Source organism: Sorex fumeus, unplaced genomic scaffold (assembly GCF_029834395.1).
Source record: "Sorex fumeus unplaced genomic scaffold, SorFum_2.1 ptg000109l, whole genome shotgun sequence".
Lineage (NCBI taxonomy): Eukaryota > Metazoa > Chordata > Mammalia > Eulipotyphla > Soricidae > Sorex > Sorex fumeus.
The window spans coordinates 66,548-88,417 of record NW_026606166.1 but is presented as its reverse complement, the minus strand read 5'-3'; the positions used below and the strand labels follow the sequence as shown (position 1 = coordinate 88,417).

General features: G+C 42.2%; 1 protein-coding gene across 1 annotated transcript in view; it reads left to right on the top strand.

The window, feature by feature from the left end:
- Positions 1 to 381: 381 nt before the first annotated feature.
- Positions 382 to 21,870, top strand: part of LOC130042727 (golgin subfamily A member 1-like) — a 48,500-nt gene continuing 27,011 nt past the window's right edge. Inside the window, exons 1-10 of the mRNA XM_056134908.1 lie at positions 382 to 462; positions 753 to 803; positions 1,711 to 2,010; positions 12,779 to 12,869; positions 16,074 to 16,148; positions 17,052 to 17,149; positions 17,896 to 17,928; positions 20,645 to 20,773; positions 21,057 to 21,226; positions 21,717 to 21,828. Coding sequence (XP_055990883.1) covers positions 1,876 to 2,010; positions 12,779 to 12,869; positions 16,074 to 16,148; positions 17,052 to 17,149; positions 17,896 to 17,928; positions 20,645 to 20,773; positions 21,057 to 21,226; positions 21,717 to 21,828 — 843 coding nt within the window. The 5' untranslated portion in view covers positions 382 to 462; positions 753 to 803; positions 1,711 to 1,875. The remainder of the gene's footprint in view (positions 463 to 752; positions 804 to 1,710; positions 2,011 to 12,778; positions 12,870 to 16,073; positions 16,149 to 17,051; positions 17,150 to 17,895; positions 17,929 to 20,644; positions 20,774 to 21,056; positions 21,227 to 21,716; positions 21,829 to 21,870) is intronic.

Genomic DNA, 21,870 nt, shown 5'->3' with positions numbered 1-21,870 from the left:
CCCTCATTCTCCGGGGAGCCGCTGTCGGCCCCCAGAGCGGCCGGGACGGGGCGCCCGAGCCCCCCAGCTGAGGGCGGTGCCGCGGCGCTGAGAGGGCTGTGGCGGGGGCGCGGGCGGAGCGGCCGGCCTGACGCTCCCGCCCCGCGGCGTCTGGATTCCTCCTCCCCGCGCGACCTTGGGCCAGTCAGGCGCCCCTCGGGTCCGCGGCGCAGTTCCTCGGCTGTCAGATGCGAGAGACGTTGGGTCCTTCCCTTCCTTGACAGTCCGAGCAGGGGCGGAGCTGGAAGGCACCGGAGTGAGTGGGACCCAAACTTCCTCGCCCAGGCAGCTGTCTCTGACCCGACTCGGCGCCCCCTTTTCCTCAGGGCTCGCCAGCCCCGCGCCTGGCCGGGTCAGCAGTGTGTGACTGTCGGAAGCAACCGAGAAATACACAACTGGCCCAGAAACCTTGGTCTCCTGCAGGTTGGTTCGGCTCGGGGCTCCCCTCGCCGCCACCTCAACGGAGTGAATTTCGGCGCCTTCTCCAGACAGGAGTCGGTGTTCTGGAGCGTGTGGAAGGGGAACTCTTGGGCAAATCACAGATGCGGAGGCGACTCGGGGGCGGGCTGGGTGGGGGTGGCGCCCCAGCGGCGTGGTCGCGGTGACAGGTCGGCCCCGGCCTCCCGCCTCTCCTCACCCCCTTCCCTCTGTCAGCATTTTGGCCTTCGCCGGAAAGCAGACACCCTCTGCATCTCATGTTTGTCTTCATGCAGGTCAGAATGCTTTGGCCGGCCAAGCTGTTTTAAGTCTCATGACTAGGACAGGTGAGTCGGTGGTTCGCAGCCACGGAAAGTAGAGAATCTGGGGGAGAATTTGTGCAGACTTAGATGAGTGTAAGAAGGTAAAAAGGCCTTTGTCGATCTTTAGAGCAGAGCTTAGGTATCGTCCACATATGGAAAGTTAAGAGTCGAGATTAGATGGTTAGTGTCCCCCGCCTCTTTGGGGGGAAAAGGCACAAAAGTATCGACTTCTCACCCTTTCTGAGGAAACCGGCTTAAGGTCATTTTACCCACCCTTCCACAGAACCACAGCATCTCCAAGAAACATATAAGGTTAGCCCATATCTTGTGTTCTGATCTGCCTGCTTTTTTTTTTCTCATTGTCAGTTTGGTTTTTTTTTTCCACTAGGCGGTGCCAGGCATTGACTCCTGGGCCTCACATTTGCAAAGCCTCCCAAGTCTCCAGCGTGTTCAAATTTTTTTTCTGATCAGCTGGTTGCAAACCACTGGTCCAGAGCATTAGCCCTTTCCCCATATTGAGTTACATGGTTTTGTTTTCATTATTACAAAATTGCTCAGCAGTAATTAAATGGTATTCTTGGGACAAGGATTCAGAAGTAATCTGTAATGGTAATGTTTGCTTTGGAAAATTTTAGTAAATGTGCCTATGCCTTACTAATGTGTCACAGAAAGATGGAGGAACTGTTGAGTCAGAGTCCAAACCTGCCATTTCCCTGCACAAATTTGGCAGGTTACATCACCTTCTGTAGCCTGAATTGCTTTACTTGTATATGCATAGGGAACACCTGAGAGCTTGTTGAATGTCAGTAATTGTGTCCTATTAAAGGTACATACACAGTAATGAAACCATTTTTGAAACCTGAAATTTAATGCAGTGACTCAGATGTGAATCTCTCTAGTGTTTAATATAACTCTGTCTTCTAATTTATAGATTGTGTGTTTCTACCATCCCTTGGCCTACATTAAATTGGGAATGAATGCATCAAGTGTGGATGTCTGGAACTTTTTAGGCACCTGTCTCTGAATTCCTGATTCCTGGCCAAAGGTCTCCTAGTTCAAGAGCTGGTGTTTGGTCCCTGATATTCACACAGCAAAAATGTTTGCAAAACTAAAGAAGAAAATTGCAGAAGAGACAGCTGTTGCCCAGAGGCCTGGAGGTACTACTAGGATCCCACGGTCAGTGAGCAAGGAATCGGTTGCCTCTATGGGAGCTGACTCTGGAGATGACTTTGTAAGTATCTTTATAGTGGTGGTTGCTTACGTCTTTTGTTTTGTCTTATTTTTTTGAGTAGGGGCTACACCCTGTGGTACAGGGGATCAGACTCAGGGCCTTGTGCTTACTAGGCATACACTGGGGGCTGTACTCCCAATATCTTTCCAGGTCTTTAATATTTGGTACGGTCTTTATATTTTTATGTAGTATTTCAGGGAATCCATACAGTAATTTTTGTTTGCTTTTTATTTTGTTTTGGGGCCACACCAACAGTGCTAGATTTATTCCCGGCTCAGAGCTTTAGGAATGCCTAAGGATTTTCTTTTTAAAAAAAAATTTATAAGGGATTATAGAAATAGTACAGCAGTTGCTTTGCATGTTGCTGACCCAGGTTGATCCCTGGGACCACATACAGTCCTCCACTCCCCAGCAGAAGAAACCCCTGAACACCACTGGATATAGCCCCCAAACCCAAATAATAATAAACTTATAGGGGCCAGAGAGATGTCTCAATGGACTAAACATATACTTCGCATACTGCAGGCCTGGATTCACTTCGAGCAGCACATGGTCCCTAAGCACTGCTGGGTATGGCTCAAAAACTAAAAACAGAAACTTTTTTCGGTGGACAGGGTGTGCCATACCCAGTAGGGCTCAGGACTCTGGCTCCCCCCAAAATATTTTTAAATACAAATTTTAAAATCAAATAAAATTAGAAGTTTACTTACAGTTTATAACTGATCCTTTCTACTCTGAGGTGCTTTCCCTTTTTATTGTTTTGTTTTGGTTTTTGGGCCACACTCGACTGTGCTCATGGGTTACTCATGACTCTGCGTTCAGGGATCACTACTGGTGGGCTTGGGGAGCCTTATTGGGTACCAGGAATTGAACCTGTGTTGACTGCATGCAAGCATTCTCCTCTGATGAGCTATTCTCTTTTTTTTCTTTTCTTTCTGTGAGTTCCTGTGTTCTTCACAGTCTTTTCCTATATTTTTTCCCTTCTACATGCCCTGTACATTTTGTTTCATTCATCTCCATGGATATACTTTTTAAGTCGTCGTTGCTTCACAAAGTATAAGCTGCATTGTGGAGTAAATGCATATTATTTACTGAGATTGTTGTTGGAAGATGTCAGTAATAACTGCGTTATGTTCTTTGTTTTAAAAAGTACCTTTGGGTTTGGAAATATTTCCAAATGTGAGGCTGTTACTCTGTTAAGTGAGTGTTAATGCCAGAATTAAAAGAATGTCTTTGCATATGACATATCCTCTTAAAAGTCAGTTGACCTTTTTTCAAAGATGATTTCCAATATTTGAGATATATATGGTGTAAATGTAAAATATAAAGTATAGAATAATTGCAGGGCCAGCAAGATAGTTCAACAGACTGACTGTGCTTTACATGTAGGAGGCCCAGTTTAGTTCCTACCACCCAGAAGTTACCCCAAGTACAGATTCAGGAGTAGTCCCAAGCATTGCCTGGTTTGATGCCAAACCTAAAATAAATAAAATGAATGCTGCTTCATGCATTTTCTTCCCAAAGAATTAGGACGCGAACATATTTTGTTTTGGTTTCATTTTTTATTTTAAAAAAATTTTTTATTGAATCACTATGAGATACATAGTTACAAAGTAGTTCATGATTGGATTTCATTCATAGAATGTTCCAATACCTATCCCTCCACCAGTGTACATTTCCCACCACCAATGTCCCCAGTTTCCCTCCCATTCCCCCATCCCCACCTCAGCCTGCCTCTACAGCAGGCATATTCTCTCTCTCACTCTCTCTCCCCCCCTCCTTTTCCCTATCCCCCTCTTCCTCTCCCTCTCCCATCCCTCCCCCTCATCCCTCCTCCACCCCTTCCTGGGCATTTTGGTTTACAATACAGGTACTACAGGTACTGACAGGTTATCATGTATATCTCTTTACCTCCTTTCAGCACTCAGTTCTTGTTCAGAGTGATCATTTCCAACACTCTTAGTGGTCCCTTCTCCAACCTAACTGTCCCCCTTGCCCCTCCACTATGGCGGCATGGACATATTTTGCATGCAGGAGGCCATGACTCATTCCCCAGCATTCCTGGAAGCAACCCCTTGCCCCAGAGCACAGACAGATATGAAACTTTAAAAAAAAAAAAAGAACTAAAATATCATTGATACTATAGAAGGTAGTTTCATGCTCCTTCTCCATTCCCTTTCTCCCTCTCTTCCCTCCAGCTAACCACTGTTCTACATCTTATATTCATCATTGTCTTATTATTTAAAAAAAAAAAAGAAATTGGGTAGTGGGTGGGGTTTTAGTTTGGGCCATGCCCAGTAGTGCTGAGGGTCAACTTTTGGATCTGTGCTCAGGAGTTCCTTCCTGAGTGCTCACAGATGTGCGCAAGGGATCATATGCTGTGCTAGGGTGGGCTACATGCAAGGTCAGCACCTAAACCCTTGTACTATGTCACTGGCCCTCTAAAATAGATCGCACGCGGTCTCTCTCTCTCTCTCTCTCTCTCTCTCTCTCTCTCTCTCTCTTTCTCTCTCTATATATGTCTATATAAAAAGTTTGTTTAATTTTGCTTAGTTTTTAACTTCACAAAAATGGTATACAGGGATACAGGGGCTGGAGCGATAGCACAGCAGATAGAGTATTTGCCTTATAGGAGGCCGACCCAGGTTGGATGATTCCCAGCATCCCATATGGTCCCCCGAGCACTGCCAGGAGTAATTCCTGAGTGCAGAGCCAGGAGTAACTCTTGTGTATTGACAGGTGTGACCCAAAACTCTAAAAAAAGATAGTATACAATAATCAGGGAAACCTGGGACTTTTTTTTTTAATTTTCAATTCAACATATTTTTATTTCTCATCTGTGCTCCACAAAGCCATGGCTCATTTATTTCATTGCTAAGATTCCAGCATTTGAAAAGGCCACCATTTCTGTCTTCTCCTGGTGACAGATCCTTGAATTATTTCAATGTCAGATGAGTTTGGCTCCTCCTTTTACACTGTTTGTCCTGGTCGGATTACTTGGCAGAAGCTATAAGGTTATTGGAGTGGAACAGTAAGAATATCAGATCTAAATTAGCATTGACTGCTCTATTTTAAATGATATAAAATGATTATTTGATCACCTGGCTAAAGTATGTAGTTTTAATGCTTTGTCTTTATGCTGACATTCCTAATGCAGTCTCTCATCATTAATATATTCAAGATAGAGAAATTGGCCGCATTCGGGAAATACTTTCCTTTGAGACATCTAAAGTATCTCTTGAACTTGCTGTATATAATTTGATTCTGAATCTCAGTTCACACGCTATCTCAAGATATTTTTATCCCACTGCATGTATTTCTCTAACCAGATGTCTTTACCCGACAACTCAAATTTTGAAATATACAAAACTGAATTCATGGGCTTTCTTTTCAGATGTGTACCTCTGAGAAACCTTGTATATATTTTCTCACTTTTTCCTACACTTATATCTAGTTTGTCACCAAGTATTTTTGACTTCCAGCTCCTAAATGTCTCAAACTTGCCCTCTGTACCCCATTTACTATTATTTATTTCCATTTTGTTTTAGTCTTTGTCTCTTGGACCAGGATAGTAATCTGGCAGGGCTCCCTGCTTCCAGTTGCCCCCTAAACAGATGTGTTCATATTTCTTCTTCAGTTTTTAAACTGCCTCAGTGGCTCCACATCTTCTTCAGGGTGGAATACAAGTTTATTTTTATAGTATGATGTTCAGCTCTTATGGTCTTATCCCAGCTTATCCATCCAGCTTCTCATCTCACTATAGTTTCCTACACTCTTGTACTCTAGCCATCTTGAACTTACTTAACTTTCTGGAATTAAATACATTCCTTCCTTTTACAAATGTTCCTATATGCCATTTCTCTTCTTTGTTTTTTGTTTGTTCATTTGTTTTGGTTTTGGGGTCCATACCCAGTAGTGCTCAGAACTTACTCCTGAGGCTGGAGCAATAGTATAGCGGGTAGGGCGTTTACCTTGTATATGGGCAGCCCAGGTTTGATCCCTGGCATCCCATATGGTCCTCCAAACACAGCCAGGAGTGATCCCTGAGTGCAGAGCCAGGAGTAACCTCAGAGCATCACTGGGTGTGATCCAAAAAAGGGAAAAAAAAAACTTACTCCTTGCACTGAGCTGAGGGATCATTCGTGGTTGGTTTTGAGAAACTTTATGTGGTGCAGGGGACCAAACCCAGGTTTGCTATATGCAAGTCAAGTGCTTTACCCACTGTACTGTCTCCTTTGCCCCTTTTCCCCTTTTCTGGAATGTCCCCTCTATTCTCCTTTCACTCCATGTTTCTCTGACAGTCTCCTGTACATCAAGACTGCTCATATGTTTCTTCCAGGACACCATCAGTGACCCAACTTGCTCCTCTCTTCCTTTCTGCACTGAATCCCTCCTGACTTTTATCTCTTCTCATTTTTCCTCATAGCACCTATTCTGCTTCATTGTTGGTATTTCCTTGTTTATCTTTTGAAAGGGAAGTTTCAACCCGTTTCACACGCTGATCTGAGTGTGGCAGTTAGGAACTCAGATCATGGGTCTAAGTTAGGAACTCAGATCATGGGTCAGACCTGATTTGTTTCCCTGCTCTCTTATTTCTGTGTGACTTGGTGCAAGTTTTTTTCACTTTCCTACAGCTTAATTCATACATCTACAGAATGGAAAAGGAATTGTACCTGGCGTTATTAGTATGTTGAAGTGGGATATTCAGGGCTCACTCCCTAAGTGCTGTTATTCAGTGGGAGGATTCATAGGACTCTGCGTTTAGGTTTACTCACTGTCTCATTACTAAACTGAAAGGAAACTATTGCATGGGGCAAAGCCTGGAGGGGAACAGGATCAGCTTTCAAGTATCTGCTCCTAGTGAGCTACACAGACCTGTGTCATTCCCTCTACAGGGAACTATGACAGCATGGTGAAGTGTTACAACTAGGCACTCTCGCTGAGGCCCATTGCCTAAGTAATTTTTTAAAATTTTATTTGTGTTTTGCTTTGGGGGCTACGCTGACAGTACTCAGGGGCTACTCCTGACTTTTGTTTTCTGGGTGCTGAGGATATATGGTACTAGAGATAGATCCGGTGTCTACTGCATGCTAGGCAAGGGCTTTAATCCCTGTGTTATTCTCCAATGCCAGTACACAGAGATTTTTTTGGAGGTTGTCACTGTTCTGGCAGGTGGTCACTGGCTCTCCTATGGTAACCAAGTGTCACCTGGTACGTTTGGGGCCTATCACTGTCTCCCCGGCCGGCTAATGGCAGAAGATGACCAAAGAAACTGGGGCTACCAGGCTAGTTGGTAATCAGTGGTCATTTATTCAAGTCTTGTAGCATTAGTTATAGAGAAATCATGAAGGGTTGTGGGTAGCAATTACATATAGGTATGGTCTAACATTATCGTAAACAATGAGCAGATGTAAAGCCCTTCCTTCAGGAGAAGTTCTTCTAGGAGATACTCAAGGACAAAAATCTCAACTAAGTGCTCAGCACGCTAGATTCCTGCTGAGAGATCTACCAAGGGTGGAATTCCATGTAAGGATGTATTGCTTTCTCCTTTTCTTAGCCAGTATACATTTAAACAATAATCGTAAGTTTACTTCTTAATAATATTTTAGCCATTTTGTATGGACACAGAAAAAGATATATTAAGCTTCTGGAGATATCTCGCCATATATCCCAGACTACAGTCCTCAGGCCAGGTTAGTCTTTTCTAACCCAGTTGGGTTCTTATTCAGTTACTTCTTTTTGAGTCATGACAGAGTTTGTTCCATAATTGTGCTCTTATTATACTTTTTATGGCACTTAACCTGTTGATTTCAATGCCAGGTAATTTATGGCTTGCCCTAGGTCCATCCTTTTTTAAAAAAATTTTTTAAATGTTTTGTAATTGAATCACCATGAGATACAGTTACAAAGCTGTCACAATTGAGTTTCAGTCATACAATGATCAAACACCCATCCCTCCACCAGTGTACATTTTCCACCACCAATGTCCCGAGTATCCCTCCCACAACCCCCACTCCATCCCAACCCCTGCCTCTATGGCAGGCACCTTCCTTTCTTACTCTAGCTTTACTTTTGGGCATCATAGTTTGCAATACAGATACTGAGAGGCCATCATATTTGGTTCTTTATCTACTTTCAGCACATATCTCCCATCCCGAGTAATCTCTTCAACCATCATCTTCTCTGTCCCAGCTGCCTTCTCCCCCAGCACTTGAGACAGGCTTCCAAACCATGGAGCAATCTTCCTGGCCCTTGTCTCCACTGTCCTTGGGTGTTAGTCTCATGTTATTTCATATTCCACAAATGAGTGCAGTCATTCTATGTCTGTCCCATTCTTTCTGACTCATTTCACTTAGCATGATGCTCTCCATGTCCATCCACCTATAAGAAAATTTCACAACTTCATCTTTTCTAACTGCTGCATAGTATTCCATTGTTTAGATGTACCAAAGTTTCTTTAACCAGTCATCTGTTCTCGGGCATTCGGGTTGTTTCCAGATTCTGATTTTTGTGAATGGTGCTACAATAAATATCCAGGTGCAGATGGTATTTCTACTGTGCTTTTTTGCATCCCTAGGTACATCCTTGTCCCTCGCTGGGACCCCTCTTTGGGGGGTGTTAGGAACTATGGGCAACTGAGGCTTAAGTCAAATCAATATGACTGATGCCCAGGAGTAAATATTTGGAGTAAATTATCTTCCAAGTTACAAGGCATAGCATTAACTGCTTTCCTGTGTCTATACAAAAAAGACACTGCACTAAAATTATGCAAAGAACATAAAAGAGGAGAAAAGCAATATTTCACTTACACGTGCAAAATCCTGAGCCCTTAGAAGAATTTGACTTTTATAAGTTACAGGTCTGATTTAGGGATAAAAGTGATTAAGAAGGGAAAAGAGTACAAAGGAGTCGTTAAAGATAAACACAGGATTAGGAGTGGAGAGCCATGCATATGGCTGGAGCGATAGCACAGCGGGTAAGGCGTTTGCTTTGCAAGCGGCCAATATGGCCGACCCGAGTTCGATTCCTCTGCCCCTCTCAGAGAGCCCGGCAAGCTACCGAGTGTATCTCACCCACACAGCAGAGCCTGGCAAGCTCCCCGTGACGTATTCAATATGCCAAACACAGTAACAACAAGTCTTACAATGGAGACGTTACTGGGCCCGCTTGAGCAAATCGATGAATAACGGGAGGACCGCAACCGCGAGGAGTGCAGATGGAATTGGGTGTGCCTCGGGAGCACTGTAGTGGGAGTAACTCAGTAAACCTATACTCCCTGCAGGGGAGGGAGGGAGAGCAGGGTTGAGAAGAAAGGATAAACCAATGTTATTTCGTAAAATGCTTGGGCCTGTAATTCAACAGTTAATCATGTAGACTGCCTCTGCCTAGCACTTAGCAAAATTCCAGACCCTGCAGGAAAGCAGGTGTTTAGTGTGCACCCTGTCTTTTCTGCTCTTTCAGTACAGTGAGCCATACTTGCCAGGAATAGTGGGAATGCTTGCTCTCAGTTGCTGTGGGCTAGCTACATCTCTAAAAAGAGCCCTTGCTAAGAATTGTAGTCTTGGACTGAAATGTTAACTCTTTCCTGAGTGTGTGTAAAATACTTCACAGAGCTCTTGGCTCTCCACAGCACTTCATAATTAATAGTTGCTTCTGCTGCAGCTGCTGTTTTAGGTGGGGACTCCTTGATTCACCAAGGCTTGTGTGCTTAGTTTATGCTGCGAATAGGATGTCTTGCAGTAATAATCATGACTTCTACTGCTAATAGATGTTATGGGTTAAAACCATGTATGAGGCTATGCGTTAGCATTGCAACGAGCACTGTTTTATTTCATTCTAGTCAGCTCTGTGAGGTAGATCATGAGATAAATCCTGTGTAAGGATACCAAGTTACAAGGTATACCAGTATACACAGAAGTAGCTACACTGTTTTTTTTGTTGTTACCTTTTTTTAATTGAATCGCTGTGAACTATACTTAAAAAACTTTCATGTTTGATTTTCAGTCATACAATGATCAAACACCCATCCCTCCACCACTGCACATTTTGCACTATCAATGTCCTCAGTATCCCTCCCCCTGCCTCTTTGGCAGGCAGTTTCCCTCTCTCTCTCTCTCTCTCTCTCTCTCTCTCTCTCTCTCTCTCTCTCCTTACAGGCATTATGGTTTGCAATACAAATAATGAGAGGCCATCATGTTTGGTCCTTTATCTACTTTCAACACACATCTCCTATCCCGAGTAATCCCTCCAACCATCACTGACTTATTGGTCCCTTCTCTATCCCAGCTGCCTTCTCCCCCAGCTTATAAGGCAGGCTTCCATCCATGGAGAATCTTCCTAGCCCTTGTCTCTACTTGGTGTTAGTCTCATATTATTTTATATTCCACAAATGAGTGCAGTCATTCAATGTTTGTTCTGCCCTTTCTGACTCATTTCACTTAGCATGGTACTCTCCATGACCATCCACTTATAAACAGATTTCATGACTTCATCTTTCCTAACATCTTTCCTAACAGCTCCATTGTGTAGATGTACCAAAGTTTCTTTAACCAGTCCTGTTCTCAGGCACTGGAACTGTTTCAAGATTCTGGCTATTGTTTCCAGATTCTGGCTATTGTGAACAGTGTTGCAATGAATATAGAGGTGCAGATGTCATTTCTACTGTGCTTTTTTGTACCCTCAGGATGTATTCCCAGAAGTTCTATTGCTGGGTCATATGGAAGCTCAGTTTCTAGTTTTTAGTTTTTTAAGGAATATTCATATTGTTTCCCAAAAACACTGAACCAGTTGGCATTCCCACCAACAACGAAGGAGAGTCCCTTTCTCCCCACATCTGCTCCAGATGTGTGCCAGTCTCTGTGAAGCTACACCTGTTTTTGTTTGCTGTGTTTTCTTTTTGTTTTTGGCCACACCCAGTGTTCCTCAGAGTTTACTCCTGGCTCTACACTCAGGGATATCTCCTGGCAGGGCTTGGAGGCCATATCTGGTAGCAGGGATCAAAACCATGTCAGCTACATACAAGACAAGTACCCTACATGCTGCACTCTCCCCCCCCCACCCCTCAATGACTAAATTCATATGGTTCATAAGTGATAAGGATGGGATTTTAACCCAAGCCTCTGCCTACAGAAACTACCTCTTAACTGTATACCTTCCTATGTCTTGGTAAATATTAGATGGGCAAGTGATTAGAGGGCTAACTGAACATTTATATGAATTATTCACCACGTCTAAAGTCATTTAGGGATTACGATGAAGAAGAAACATCACTAACAATTAGATATTAGAGGACGAAACAGTAAATGAGTAAGGCTCTTGCCTTGCACGCAGCCCACTTTAATTCTGTCCCCTGCATCTCATAAGGTCCCCCAAGCTCTGCCAGGAGTGAGCCATGAATGCAGAGCCAGGAGTAAGTCCTGAACACCACCAGGTGTAGCCCTCCCCCCAAAAAAGGAAAAAAATGCAAAAAATATATATTTTTAATTTATTTCTGTATAATGCTTTATTATTATAAGGACAGTGTCCTTATATTTTCTCAAGTTTTTGGGATAAAATGTTATAATATCTGCTAGAGTTTTTCTGTAAAATGAAAATTGACCAAATACAGGAAATTATCGGCATTTGTTATGGGGAATGTTCACTAAGCCATTCTCAAAACAGTCTGTATTTTTTTTAAAAAAAATTATAGTCAGGGCTGGAATGATAAGTGCAGTGGCTAGGGTACATGCCTTGAATGTTGCTGACCCAAGTTGCATCTCTGGTACCTCATATTTAGTCCCCTAAGCTTACCAGAAGTGATCCCTGAGCACAGCCAGGAGTAAACCCTGTGTACCACCGGGTGTAGCCCAAAAAAAAACAAAAATTAAAAAATTAAATTTAAAAGTAAATGAATTTTATGGTCATAGTTTTTAAAAAGTAGCAAGGGATAGCTCAGAGGACTAGTGTGCGTGCCTTGGGTTTGATGTGACCCATTTTGTGATCCCCAGAGGACTACTGGGAGTATCCCTAAGCCCCTGAGCACTGTTGCATGGAGCCCAAACCCTTCCCCCATAAAAAAAGGGAAGTTGTATATTAACAATAGTATGCTATGCCTAAGCAATAGTAATACCCATATGTTTTAAGATAGTCTAGCCTGTTGGAGAAAATTGATGTCTTATATATTGATTTATTGAAATGAAGTTATCTTTGATGCATTATAGAGCTTGGGTATGGGTGGTTCTGGGGATCAAACTCATTCATATATGTGAGGCATGTGCTTAACAACCAAGCTCTGCCTTTTTATGCTTTGATTGTTTTATAGATGAAGATACTAAAACTTTGTCTATATCAGTAACAGAGTCTTCATCAAGAACAGCCTTTGCTCCTTTGCTAAGGAACTTCCTAGGGCTTTACCTTTGGAAAAATGAAGCCGTTTTCTTTGTTCCCTATAAGAACTTTTTTTGTATTATGCACTTGATATAATGTGATTATAATGGATTTGAATGCCACTATTGTAATAAATACACACTATTTATTATAATAGTGTGTCTACACATGTAATTATCTCTTTACCTTTGTATACCCCCTTCACATTGTAGACAGAGGTAGTGTTACTTACACTTTGCCATAAAGATGCTAAGATCCAGATTTGTTAAGCAGCTTTTTAATGATCAAAATTCATTAAAATGTAACCAAATGTCTAATGCAGGTTGTCACTTTGGTTTAATAGTGTGTCTCACACAGTCAAAAACCCTTGTTTGAATCTGATCTCTTATGTCTGTCTCAATAGGCTTCCGATGGAAGCAGCTCCAGAGAAGATCTTTCATCCCAGCTTTTGAGAAGAAATGAACAGATACGGAAATTAGAAGCCAGGCTTTCTGGTATGTCTAAGAACTCATAGAAAAACAACAAGAGAAACTTTCCTGGCCCTCTCTCCCCATAAAGCAGTCACAGAGCTAAATGTTATAATAATTTTGGCATTTTTTTATCTTTTGATTCAAAAATGGACCAATAGGGGCTAGAGAGATTGTACAGCAGGTAGGGCACTTGCTGACCTGGATCCCAAGCACTCCGTATGGTCCCCCAAGCACTGCCAGGAGTAATTCCTGAGTGTAGAGCCAGGAATAACTTCTGAGCATCACTGTGTGTGCCTCCCCCAAAAGATGGGAATGGGGGGTAAATAGAGCACTATGCCCTCATTATTCTGTTAGTACAATAAGTAATATAAATTCAAAACTCGGGTTTTAAGCAATGTCTAGGGGCCAGAGTGATAAGGTAGCAGGTAGGGCACTTGCCTTGCATGTGAGCCAGATTCGATCCCTGGGGTCCCATATGGTCCCCTAGGTCCACCAGGGGTGATCCCTGAGTGCAGAGTCAAGAGTAAGCACAGGGCTGGAACGATAGCACAGCGGGTAGGGCGTTTGCCTTGCACGCAGCCGACCTGGGTTCGATTCCCAGCATCCCATATGGTCCCCCAAGCACTACCAGGAGAGATTCCTGAGTGCAGAACCAGGAGTGACCCCTGTGCTTTGCCGGGTGTGACCCAAAAAGAAAAAAAAAAAAGAGTAAGCACAACCGGAGCACCACCAGTTGTGCACATGCCCACCCCCAACCCCTTTCCCCCTCCCTGCCCCCACTCCCTCCACCCCCCAAAAAGCAACTTCTTTAAAAGAACCTTCTGGGGCAAGAGAGACAGTACAGAGGGTAAGGTGTTTTCTTGTAGGTGGTTGACCTGGGTTTGATCCCCAAAGTGCCATCAGACAAGATTCCTGAGTACAAGTACCTGAGCACCACTGGACTTAGCTCAAATCACTACCACCATCACCAAAAATAAGCAGCTTCTGTCTTTGTGCTCCTGAGATTTCTAGCCATGGATATAAAAAGTTTAAACTACATAGAGAAACAGAGAAATGATGCAGGAGTTAAGGTGCTTTTCCTTGTATGCGGCCAACCCTGGTTTGAATCCTTGGCACTACATATCATCCCTTGAGTATCACCAGTAGTGATCCCTGAGCACTGAGACAAGAATAAGCCCTAAGTACTGCTGGATGTGGTCCAAAACAAAGAAACTCTAGATAGAGTAAATTTGACCACCTGCCATCTACCAGCAGAACTTGCATTCATGGGAGCTGGCAAAGGAACTGCATTTTGGGGAGTGGCTCCCAGATGTTAACCAGGAAGGGTAATGGTACATTGCCACTTGTTACAGCTAACGTTTTTGGAATCACTCTGGGACTCTGGGTCTCAGCACCACTTTCCAATAGTACTTCTAGCATCAGCTTCAATATAGAAGCTGTATCTTATTTTTTGTCTTTTGTGTGCAATTATAACTGACAGGAGACTCCCATGATAGCCTTTGCCTGGACTGGGTTTGTTACTGAACAGTCCTGAGTCCTCACCTAGGTTTCTGTCCTTAGATACTTTATGGAAGCATCATACTGTGAAGTGGTCAGTTGATTATTTGTTTCTTTTTGTCCCTTGGCCTTTGCTGTTACTTATGCCAATACCGAAATGTAAAGGACAAAATTGACCAAATTCTTTGTGAACCATTTTTGTTAATGTTGCTATCCAAGGAATCACAGGTAGCTCACAGCTCCTAGATAGTCCTTATTTTGTCCTCCCAATCACTTTTAGGTTTAGCAAAGATAAGATTACATTAGTAGAAGATGCGATTCAAAGCTAGACTTTTTAGGTACAAATTCATGCTCTGAGCAACAGTCTGCCCCCGGCACAATTGTTGGGGGCCAGAGAGATAGGATGGGGTAAGGCGCTTGCCTTGCACGTGACTCTGGTTCTATCCCTGAGCCCCACCAGGAGTTATCCCTGAGCACAGAGCCAGAAGTAAGTTGGATGTGGTCCAACTCCCACCCCCAGAAAGTTTAATTTGTTGCTGTACTCTTGCTCTGTATGTAGGTGGTATCAGTAATCAGTCGTGAAAACTTTATTTGATGTTGGAGAGATTATAAAATAATATGAACCGTTCCTAATACAGAGAAAAGATAGTTTGAATTTGCCTTATGTTAGAAAAAGGATAGGGAAGAGAATGCACATGTATTTATCCCTTGTATGTTTTGGTCATTTCCCTCCATCATGACCCCTTTTTTGGTGAGAGGCTTGCCTTTCCGGCAGTGCTCTGTGCAAAATTCAGGATCTCCACATGCAAGACTTGCACTTCGGCCCTTTAAAATGTCTCCTCAGCCCCTGGGAGCTCCCTTCAGTAGAGCACTGTGTGACAGGCTCTTAAGGCACAAGATTCTTACTTGTCAGTGAGTCCTTTCATGTAGGTATTTAGATCATCATTTGATAAATGAAGAAACCAGTACTTAAGATCAATAGTTTGCTTAAGGTCTTCCAGCTAAGGACAAATAGGAGTTTGAATTAAAATATGTCTAATTTTCCACTAAACCACACAGTCTTCTTTGGCCAGCCAGGTAATTAATTCTGACATGACATTCATCTTTAATATGTCACTGGCAAATCAAACTTTTCTAGAGAATTAAGTGTACTTTTCATAAAAACCGTACCATAATTAAAGTGTTATTCAGTTCTGTGTACTGTAAGGAAGCTGTTTACTGATTCCTTTTCATCGTCCAACACACAAAATTTAAATAAGGACCAGAGAGACAATAAAGGTGTTAGGTGCTTTACTTGCATGCAGTAACCCCAGTTTGAACTATGGCTCTGCATGGTTCCCTGAGTACTGCTAGGAGTAGATCGTCACACACACACACACACACACACACACACACGTTCACGCTCACATACAATAAAATTGAAATGTAAAAAAATAGTAATGATTCTGGTATTCATAGTGGGGCATTTCTGATCATCAGACGACCAATTCTTACTCTCTGCCAGGGCTAAGAAAATGTGACTGTTTGTTTTCTCCATTGACCATGGACAGTTTGTAATATACCTGTTTGCCCGTCTTGTTTGTTGTTAATGAGAGGCTGTCTGCCTAGCTTTCCTTAACAGGAATGGTTTTCAGGTTGAGAAATCATCATCATTTTCACTCATTTTTTTGTTTAACTTCCTTTCCTGATGTTTGTCCATTCCTGGTATGTGCATCACCCTCCTCACCCAAGACTATGCTGAACAGGTCCGAAACTTGCAGAAGATAAAAGAGAAGCTTGAAATTGCGTTAGAAAAACACCAGGATTGTACGTATTTTTCTCCTGCTTATTTCAATCGTCTTAGGGTTTAGGGTTTATTGTTTGTTTTTTAATTAATAGTGTATGGTTAAGATTGTTCCTTCCAAGAGCTCTAGTCTATAAGTAGTCTTCTTCTTACTCTAGTCAGGAGTGCATTTGTCTGATAGTTAGAAGCATATAACTCATATTTATGTTGCTCTATGGGCTTGTTTCTTAGCAGAGTGTCGTTATATGTATCAGTTTGTCTCCATTCAGTTAACCAGTTTCTTGGCCACTCTTAGAATCTGGTAACATATAGTGCCTGGTCCTGGAGCCTAGCTCAGGACACTCTGGTTCTGACCACAGCTTCCTTGCTGCTATGTTTGTAATTGGGGGGTGATATCTCTGTCAATTCTCCAAAAATAGAACAAACCTTGGATTAGTCTGCCCTGAACCTTATGTTTTCTTTCGGGCTCAATTCAAGAAAGATGTTAACATAAGTAGAAAGTTGTTTTCTGTGTGTATATATATATATATAAATTTTTAAAGAAAACAAGTGAAAAAAGGTTTTTGTTTTTCTTTGTTTTGATTTTTGTTTTAATTCTGATAAAGTTGTAATAGCAGCACAGTGATAGCATTGATTTGTTTTAGTAAGATAACTCAGTGCTCTATTATACTATTTTAAAAATTACCTTTATGTGTTTTGGTGAAAGTATACTTTTAACAACTACAGAAAAATGAACACAACAGAAACAAAAAAAAGTATGGACTAGTACTAAAGCCAAAAAATTCTTTGTGGAAAGTCAGATTTTTCCCAGTCTCATAATCCATTTTTATGACCTTGACCTTATATTTGTAAAGTAACAACATAGGCTATTTGTCATGCTATTTTGAAGTTTTTCTATATCTCAAATAGAGCCTCTTTGTTAACAGCTTCCATGCGGAAATTTCAAGAGCAGAATGAGACATTCCAAGCCAGCAGAGCCAAAATGGCAGAAGGACTGACTTTGGCATTAGCCAGAAAGGACCAGGTATTCAATATGTGACCCAGCCCAAGACTGATGGAAAGATTCCACCTAGTGACACAATTTCAAGAAATCTATAAGCCTACACAAAAATATGTACAACCTAGTGGGGGGAAAAATAACAAGAAACCTTAGAGTTATAAGCCTTAATGTATCTAAATGAAGAAAGGATCTCAAATTGGTAGATTCTGATTCTGGGCAATTGTTCTATAGCCTTTTGTACCAAAGAAAAAGGATATAATCCCTTTTCCGTTCATTTATACCAGGTAGCACAAAGCATATGGGTAAAGTGAAGGTGAAGAGGAAAATAATTATCAGAGACTCCTGAAGACTGACCCTCCCTCTGCCCACTTTTAACCATCTAACCATCAGTTGAGAGTTCCAGGTTTGGCTGATCCCATCTATGCACTCTTAGAAAATAATCCCAGCCCATTTGGGGCAGCACTGAGGATCTGCCAATGCTACATAAGACTAACACATACAACTTACATGGGGTATTCCACTCAGTACAGTCTATAGACTTGTATTTGTGTTTAGAATTGTTTCTAAAGTTCATTTTCTCCTGATAGTGTTATGAACTTCCTTAATAGTGAGCCAATTCTTTGTGGAAAGTCAGATTTTTCCCAGTCTCATAATCCATTTTTATGACTTGTTGCTTTTGGGCAAAGAGTAAGTTGATTTTGTTTTCTGAAAATCCTGGTGTTACTGATACTTTTCTTGGAAACTCTATTTTTGTTATTGTTTCATTTTAGGAATGGTCAGAAAAGATGGAGCAGCTTGAAAAGGTTAGTTCATCATCTTACTGTCTTCATTTTTGCTTTATTATTAATGCTGACCTCTTGTGGAGCTTGGAAAATCACGATTGCTATGCCATCTCTTGGAAACTGAATTAGTTGAACTAGACGCTGACTTGGCATGGCCATTGTTTTCCCCTTCCTCCTGGGCAGGTTGCGTCTACTGTTGGCCCCACTCCTGCATTAGCCAGGTTCTGTTACCCATCCTCTGACTGGGTTTCACCAAAGGGGAAACACTTGAAGAGTAAGAGCCTTCTCTCTGTGGGAGCTTGTTTTATTTGTTTGCTTTGGGACCACACCTAGCAAGGCTCAGAGATTACTACTGGCTCTGCCCTCCGGAATCACTCCTGGCAATGGTTCAGGGACCATATGGGATGCTGGTGTGAACATCATACAAGGCAAACGCCCTATACTACTCTCTGAACTATCTCTTGGCCCTTCCCCATGGGATCTTTTAACCGAAGCTTCTGTTGGACCTTTGGTTCATCCTCTGACATAGTTTCTGACTCCTTGGATTTCCTATAACAACTTCATCTCTGCCCCATCATGCCCACTTATTTACTAGTACATTATATGTTGATTGGTTTGGTTTGGTTTGATTCTTAGACCACAACCATACATGCAATACTGAGGATCAAACCTGACTTCTTACCTGTAAACATGCTCTCCAGCCACTCCTTTGGGTTTTCTTCCCTGCCTGCTTTCTTGCTTTAAGTCATTTTATCAAATTTTCTTTTAAGTACTTCCTTTGCATCTGATGTCTGGACCATATGGGATGCCAGGAATTGAACCCGATCAGCCACAGCTCCAGCTCTGGGAGTGCATTTCTTTTTTTTTGCCCCCCTTAAATTTTTATTAGTGAAACACCATGAGGTACAGTTGTAGACTTACACATTTTTGTGCTTGGATTTCAGTTATACAATGATCGAATACCCATCCCTCCACCAGTGCCCATTCTCCACCACCACTGATCCCAGTGTCCCTCCCACCTCCCATCCCCCTATCCCACCCTGCCTCTGTGGCAGGGCATTCCCTTTTGTTCTCTCTCTCTTTTTGGGTGCTGTGGTTTGCAAAAGAGACATTGAATGGCAATCATGTTCGGTCTATATGGGAGTGCATTTCTTAAGGCTCAGTTCTGGGCCAGTAAAAAAAGAATCTTTTTGGCTAGACATAGATGAGGAAAATTGATTAATTTACTAATACTTTTCACTAGTTTGCATAGCACAGCAAACATACTTTTATAATATACACTTGCCTAACAGACATGAATAGCAAGATGGAACTTGAAGCCTAAAATTAAGAAAAACTTTTTAATATGAAGTAATAGGTTAGCCTGCATTATATGCTGCTACCTAATCTGTGTTTTCATTAGTGATCTCATAAGTAACTCTTCATGGTAGAAAATTTATTCCTTGGATATGTTTAGTTATGAAATATATTATTTGCTGTTTATTGAACAAATGAGTTTCATTATTGCTCTAGTCTTTGATAGAGTATCAGTTTAAATAGTGGTAGTTTACCACTCTGACCTCTAAATTTTTTTTTTTTTTTGGAGGGGGAAATCACACCCAGCAGTGCTCAGTGGCTCTTCAGTCAGGAATTACTCCTGGCAGTGCTTGAGGGACCACATAGGATGCTAGGGGATTGAACCTCGTGCAAGGCAAATGCCCTACCCGCTGTACTATCATTCCATCCCCTGAATATCTGCAGTTTTTTATTAAGAACTTCTAGATGTTGAGTAGTTTGTGCTCTGTTCTCTTATTCAAAACTAAAATTTATTTATTTTTACTTTTGTTTGTTTGGGAGCCATACATGGTGGTGCTTTAGAACCACTCTAGGCACTCTGCTTGGGCACAAATGAGGTGCCTGGGATCAAACCTGGACCTCCTGCATGCACAGCAGACATTTAGCCAATTGAGTTATTTCTCTGAGATCCCATGTCTTTTTCTTTTTTTTTTCTTTAGTGAAACAAGGTAGTTTTTATCCAACAAAACTTGCCTAGAAAGAGGTGAGAGAAAATATGGTCTCCTCCACAGTGGAAATACGCAGTCAAAGAAACATAGAAACAAGGGTGGCCAGAGCAGTCGTACACTGGGTCAGATACTTACCACTGTACACAGCCCAACCAACCGTTGAGCCTACAAGGAGTGAACCCTGAGTGCAGAGCAGGGAGTAAGCCCTGAGCATCTCCAGGTATCTCCCAAAAAACCCAAAAACAAACAACAAGAAAAAAGATAGTGTTCAAGGGAGAACATGACCTTGAAGAGCAGCTCACATTTTCTTTTTTTTTTCTCAACATAAAGCATTTGTATAGGACCGGGGCTATGGATCAGTGGTAGAGCACATGCCTCAGATATATGAAACCCTGGGTTAATTTCTGGCATTGGAGGGTGGGGGGGAACTACCATATAGCTTGAACCAAGTAGATAGGTCCTAGGGCTGGAGTGCCTAATGTGCTTGCAGGAAACCGAGGTCTGAGTCCTGCTGCAGCATGGTGCCCTGAACTAGCTGGGTTTAGAGAAGCAAAGAACAGACCAAGGGTTTTCTCAGTGGTGGAGCACATGCTTCACATGCCGGGGACCCCAGCTTCCCCCCACCCCACAACAAAGAGGAAACAATTCTGTGAAAATAATGATTTCTAATGTCACAGTGAAAATAATGATTTCTAATGTCACAGTTGTCTCCATTAATATCTTCTTCCACCTAGGAAAAAAGGCTTCTGACAGCTCAGTTACAGGAAATGAAAAACCAGAGTTTGAATCTTTTCCAAAAGAGAGATGAAATGGATGAATTAGAAGGATTCCAGCAGCAGGAACTAAGTAAAGTAAAGCATATGGTACGCATCTTTAATTCAGAAGCTGAATGATGAGTCATTACTCTGATTCTGTCATCGCTCTAATAAATGGCAAAAATACCCTAGTAGTCTTTGATATTAATTATACTCGTATGTTTTCAGTTTATTAAATGGAAATGCCCTGTGTGAATTCTTCCATTTTTATTTTTAAACAACTCAGCATATGAAGCTCCTGAAACACTCTAAAATTTTGTAAAAAGTTTGATGTACAGGTCCAGATTTTTTGTGTATTTCTTATTAGTAAAGCTTTTTATCTTTGTATCAGCTATTAAAAAAAGAAGAAACTCTGGGGAAAATGGAACAAGAGTTGGAGGCACGAACCATAGAACTGAGTCACACACAGGCAGAGTTGATGACGTCCAATCAGCAGTCTGTAGACTTAAGCCAGAAGCTTGAAGAATTGCAGAGACACTGCTCAACGCTGGAAGAACAGAGGTTCTTGCTTGGTCTGTGGGGCCCATGGGAAGTGATACTAGTGTAATTCTGGCTCTGCCTGATTGCCTTTCCCCCCTGCTCTTTGCAGCACTTTCTGATCTCAGTCCTGGCAAAGGCTTCCAGGCTTGTCCTGTCCTAACTAGGGCTGATGACCATCCTCCTCCACCTCTCACTCCTCTTCACCTGCTCAGACTCAGAACCACTCCTGCCCCTCCCAAGCATTTCTCTGGTTTTATTTCTAAGCTATTGAGTCACCAAAGGCAGTTCAGGATTTTTTGCTTTACCAGGGTAAAACTCTCCCCACCATCACCACCACACCCCCATGGGCTTCTGCTCAGTGAGAGCCAAGGAGTCTTCTCCATTGATAAATTTCACATGACTAATGTTTGCAGCCATGACATAGAGAAACCATGAGCAATTTTCCTATGGAAAGAGCGTATCTTAGATGAGATATTCAAATGTGTGCATTCTCTGCTTGCTTTCTGTGAAGAGACCACATGACTGCTTCAAACATAGGTGCGGAAAATAAAATCACGGCTCTGGAGCAAAAAGAACAAGAGCTACAAGCATTTATTCAGCAGCTTTCCACTGATTTGCAAAAGGTACGGAGAGTACTGGGAAGTGGCCTAGGTTCCTGGTATTTG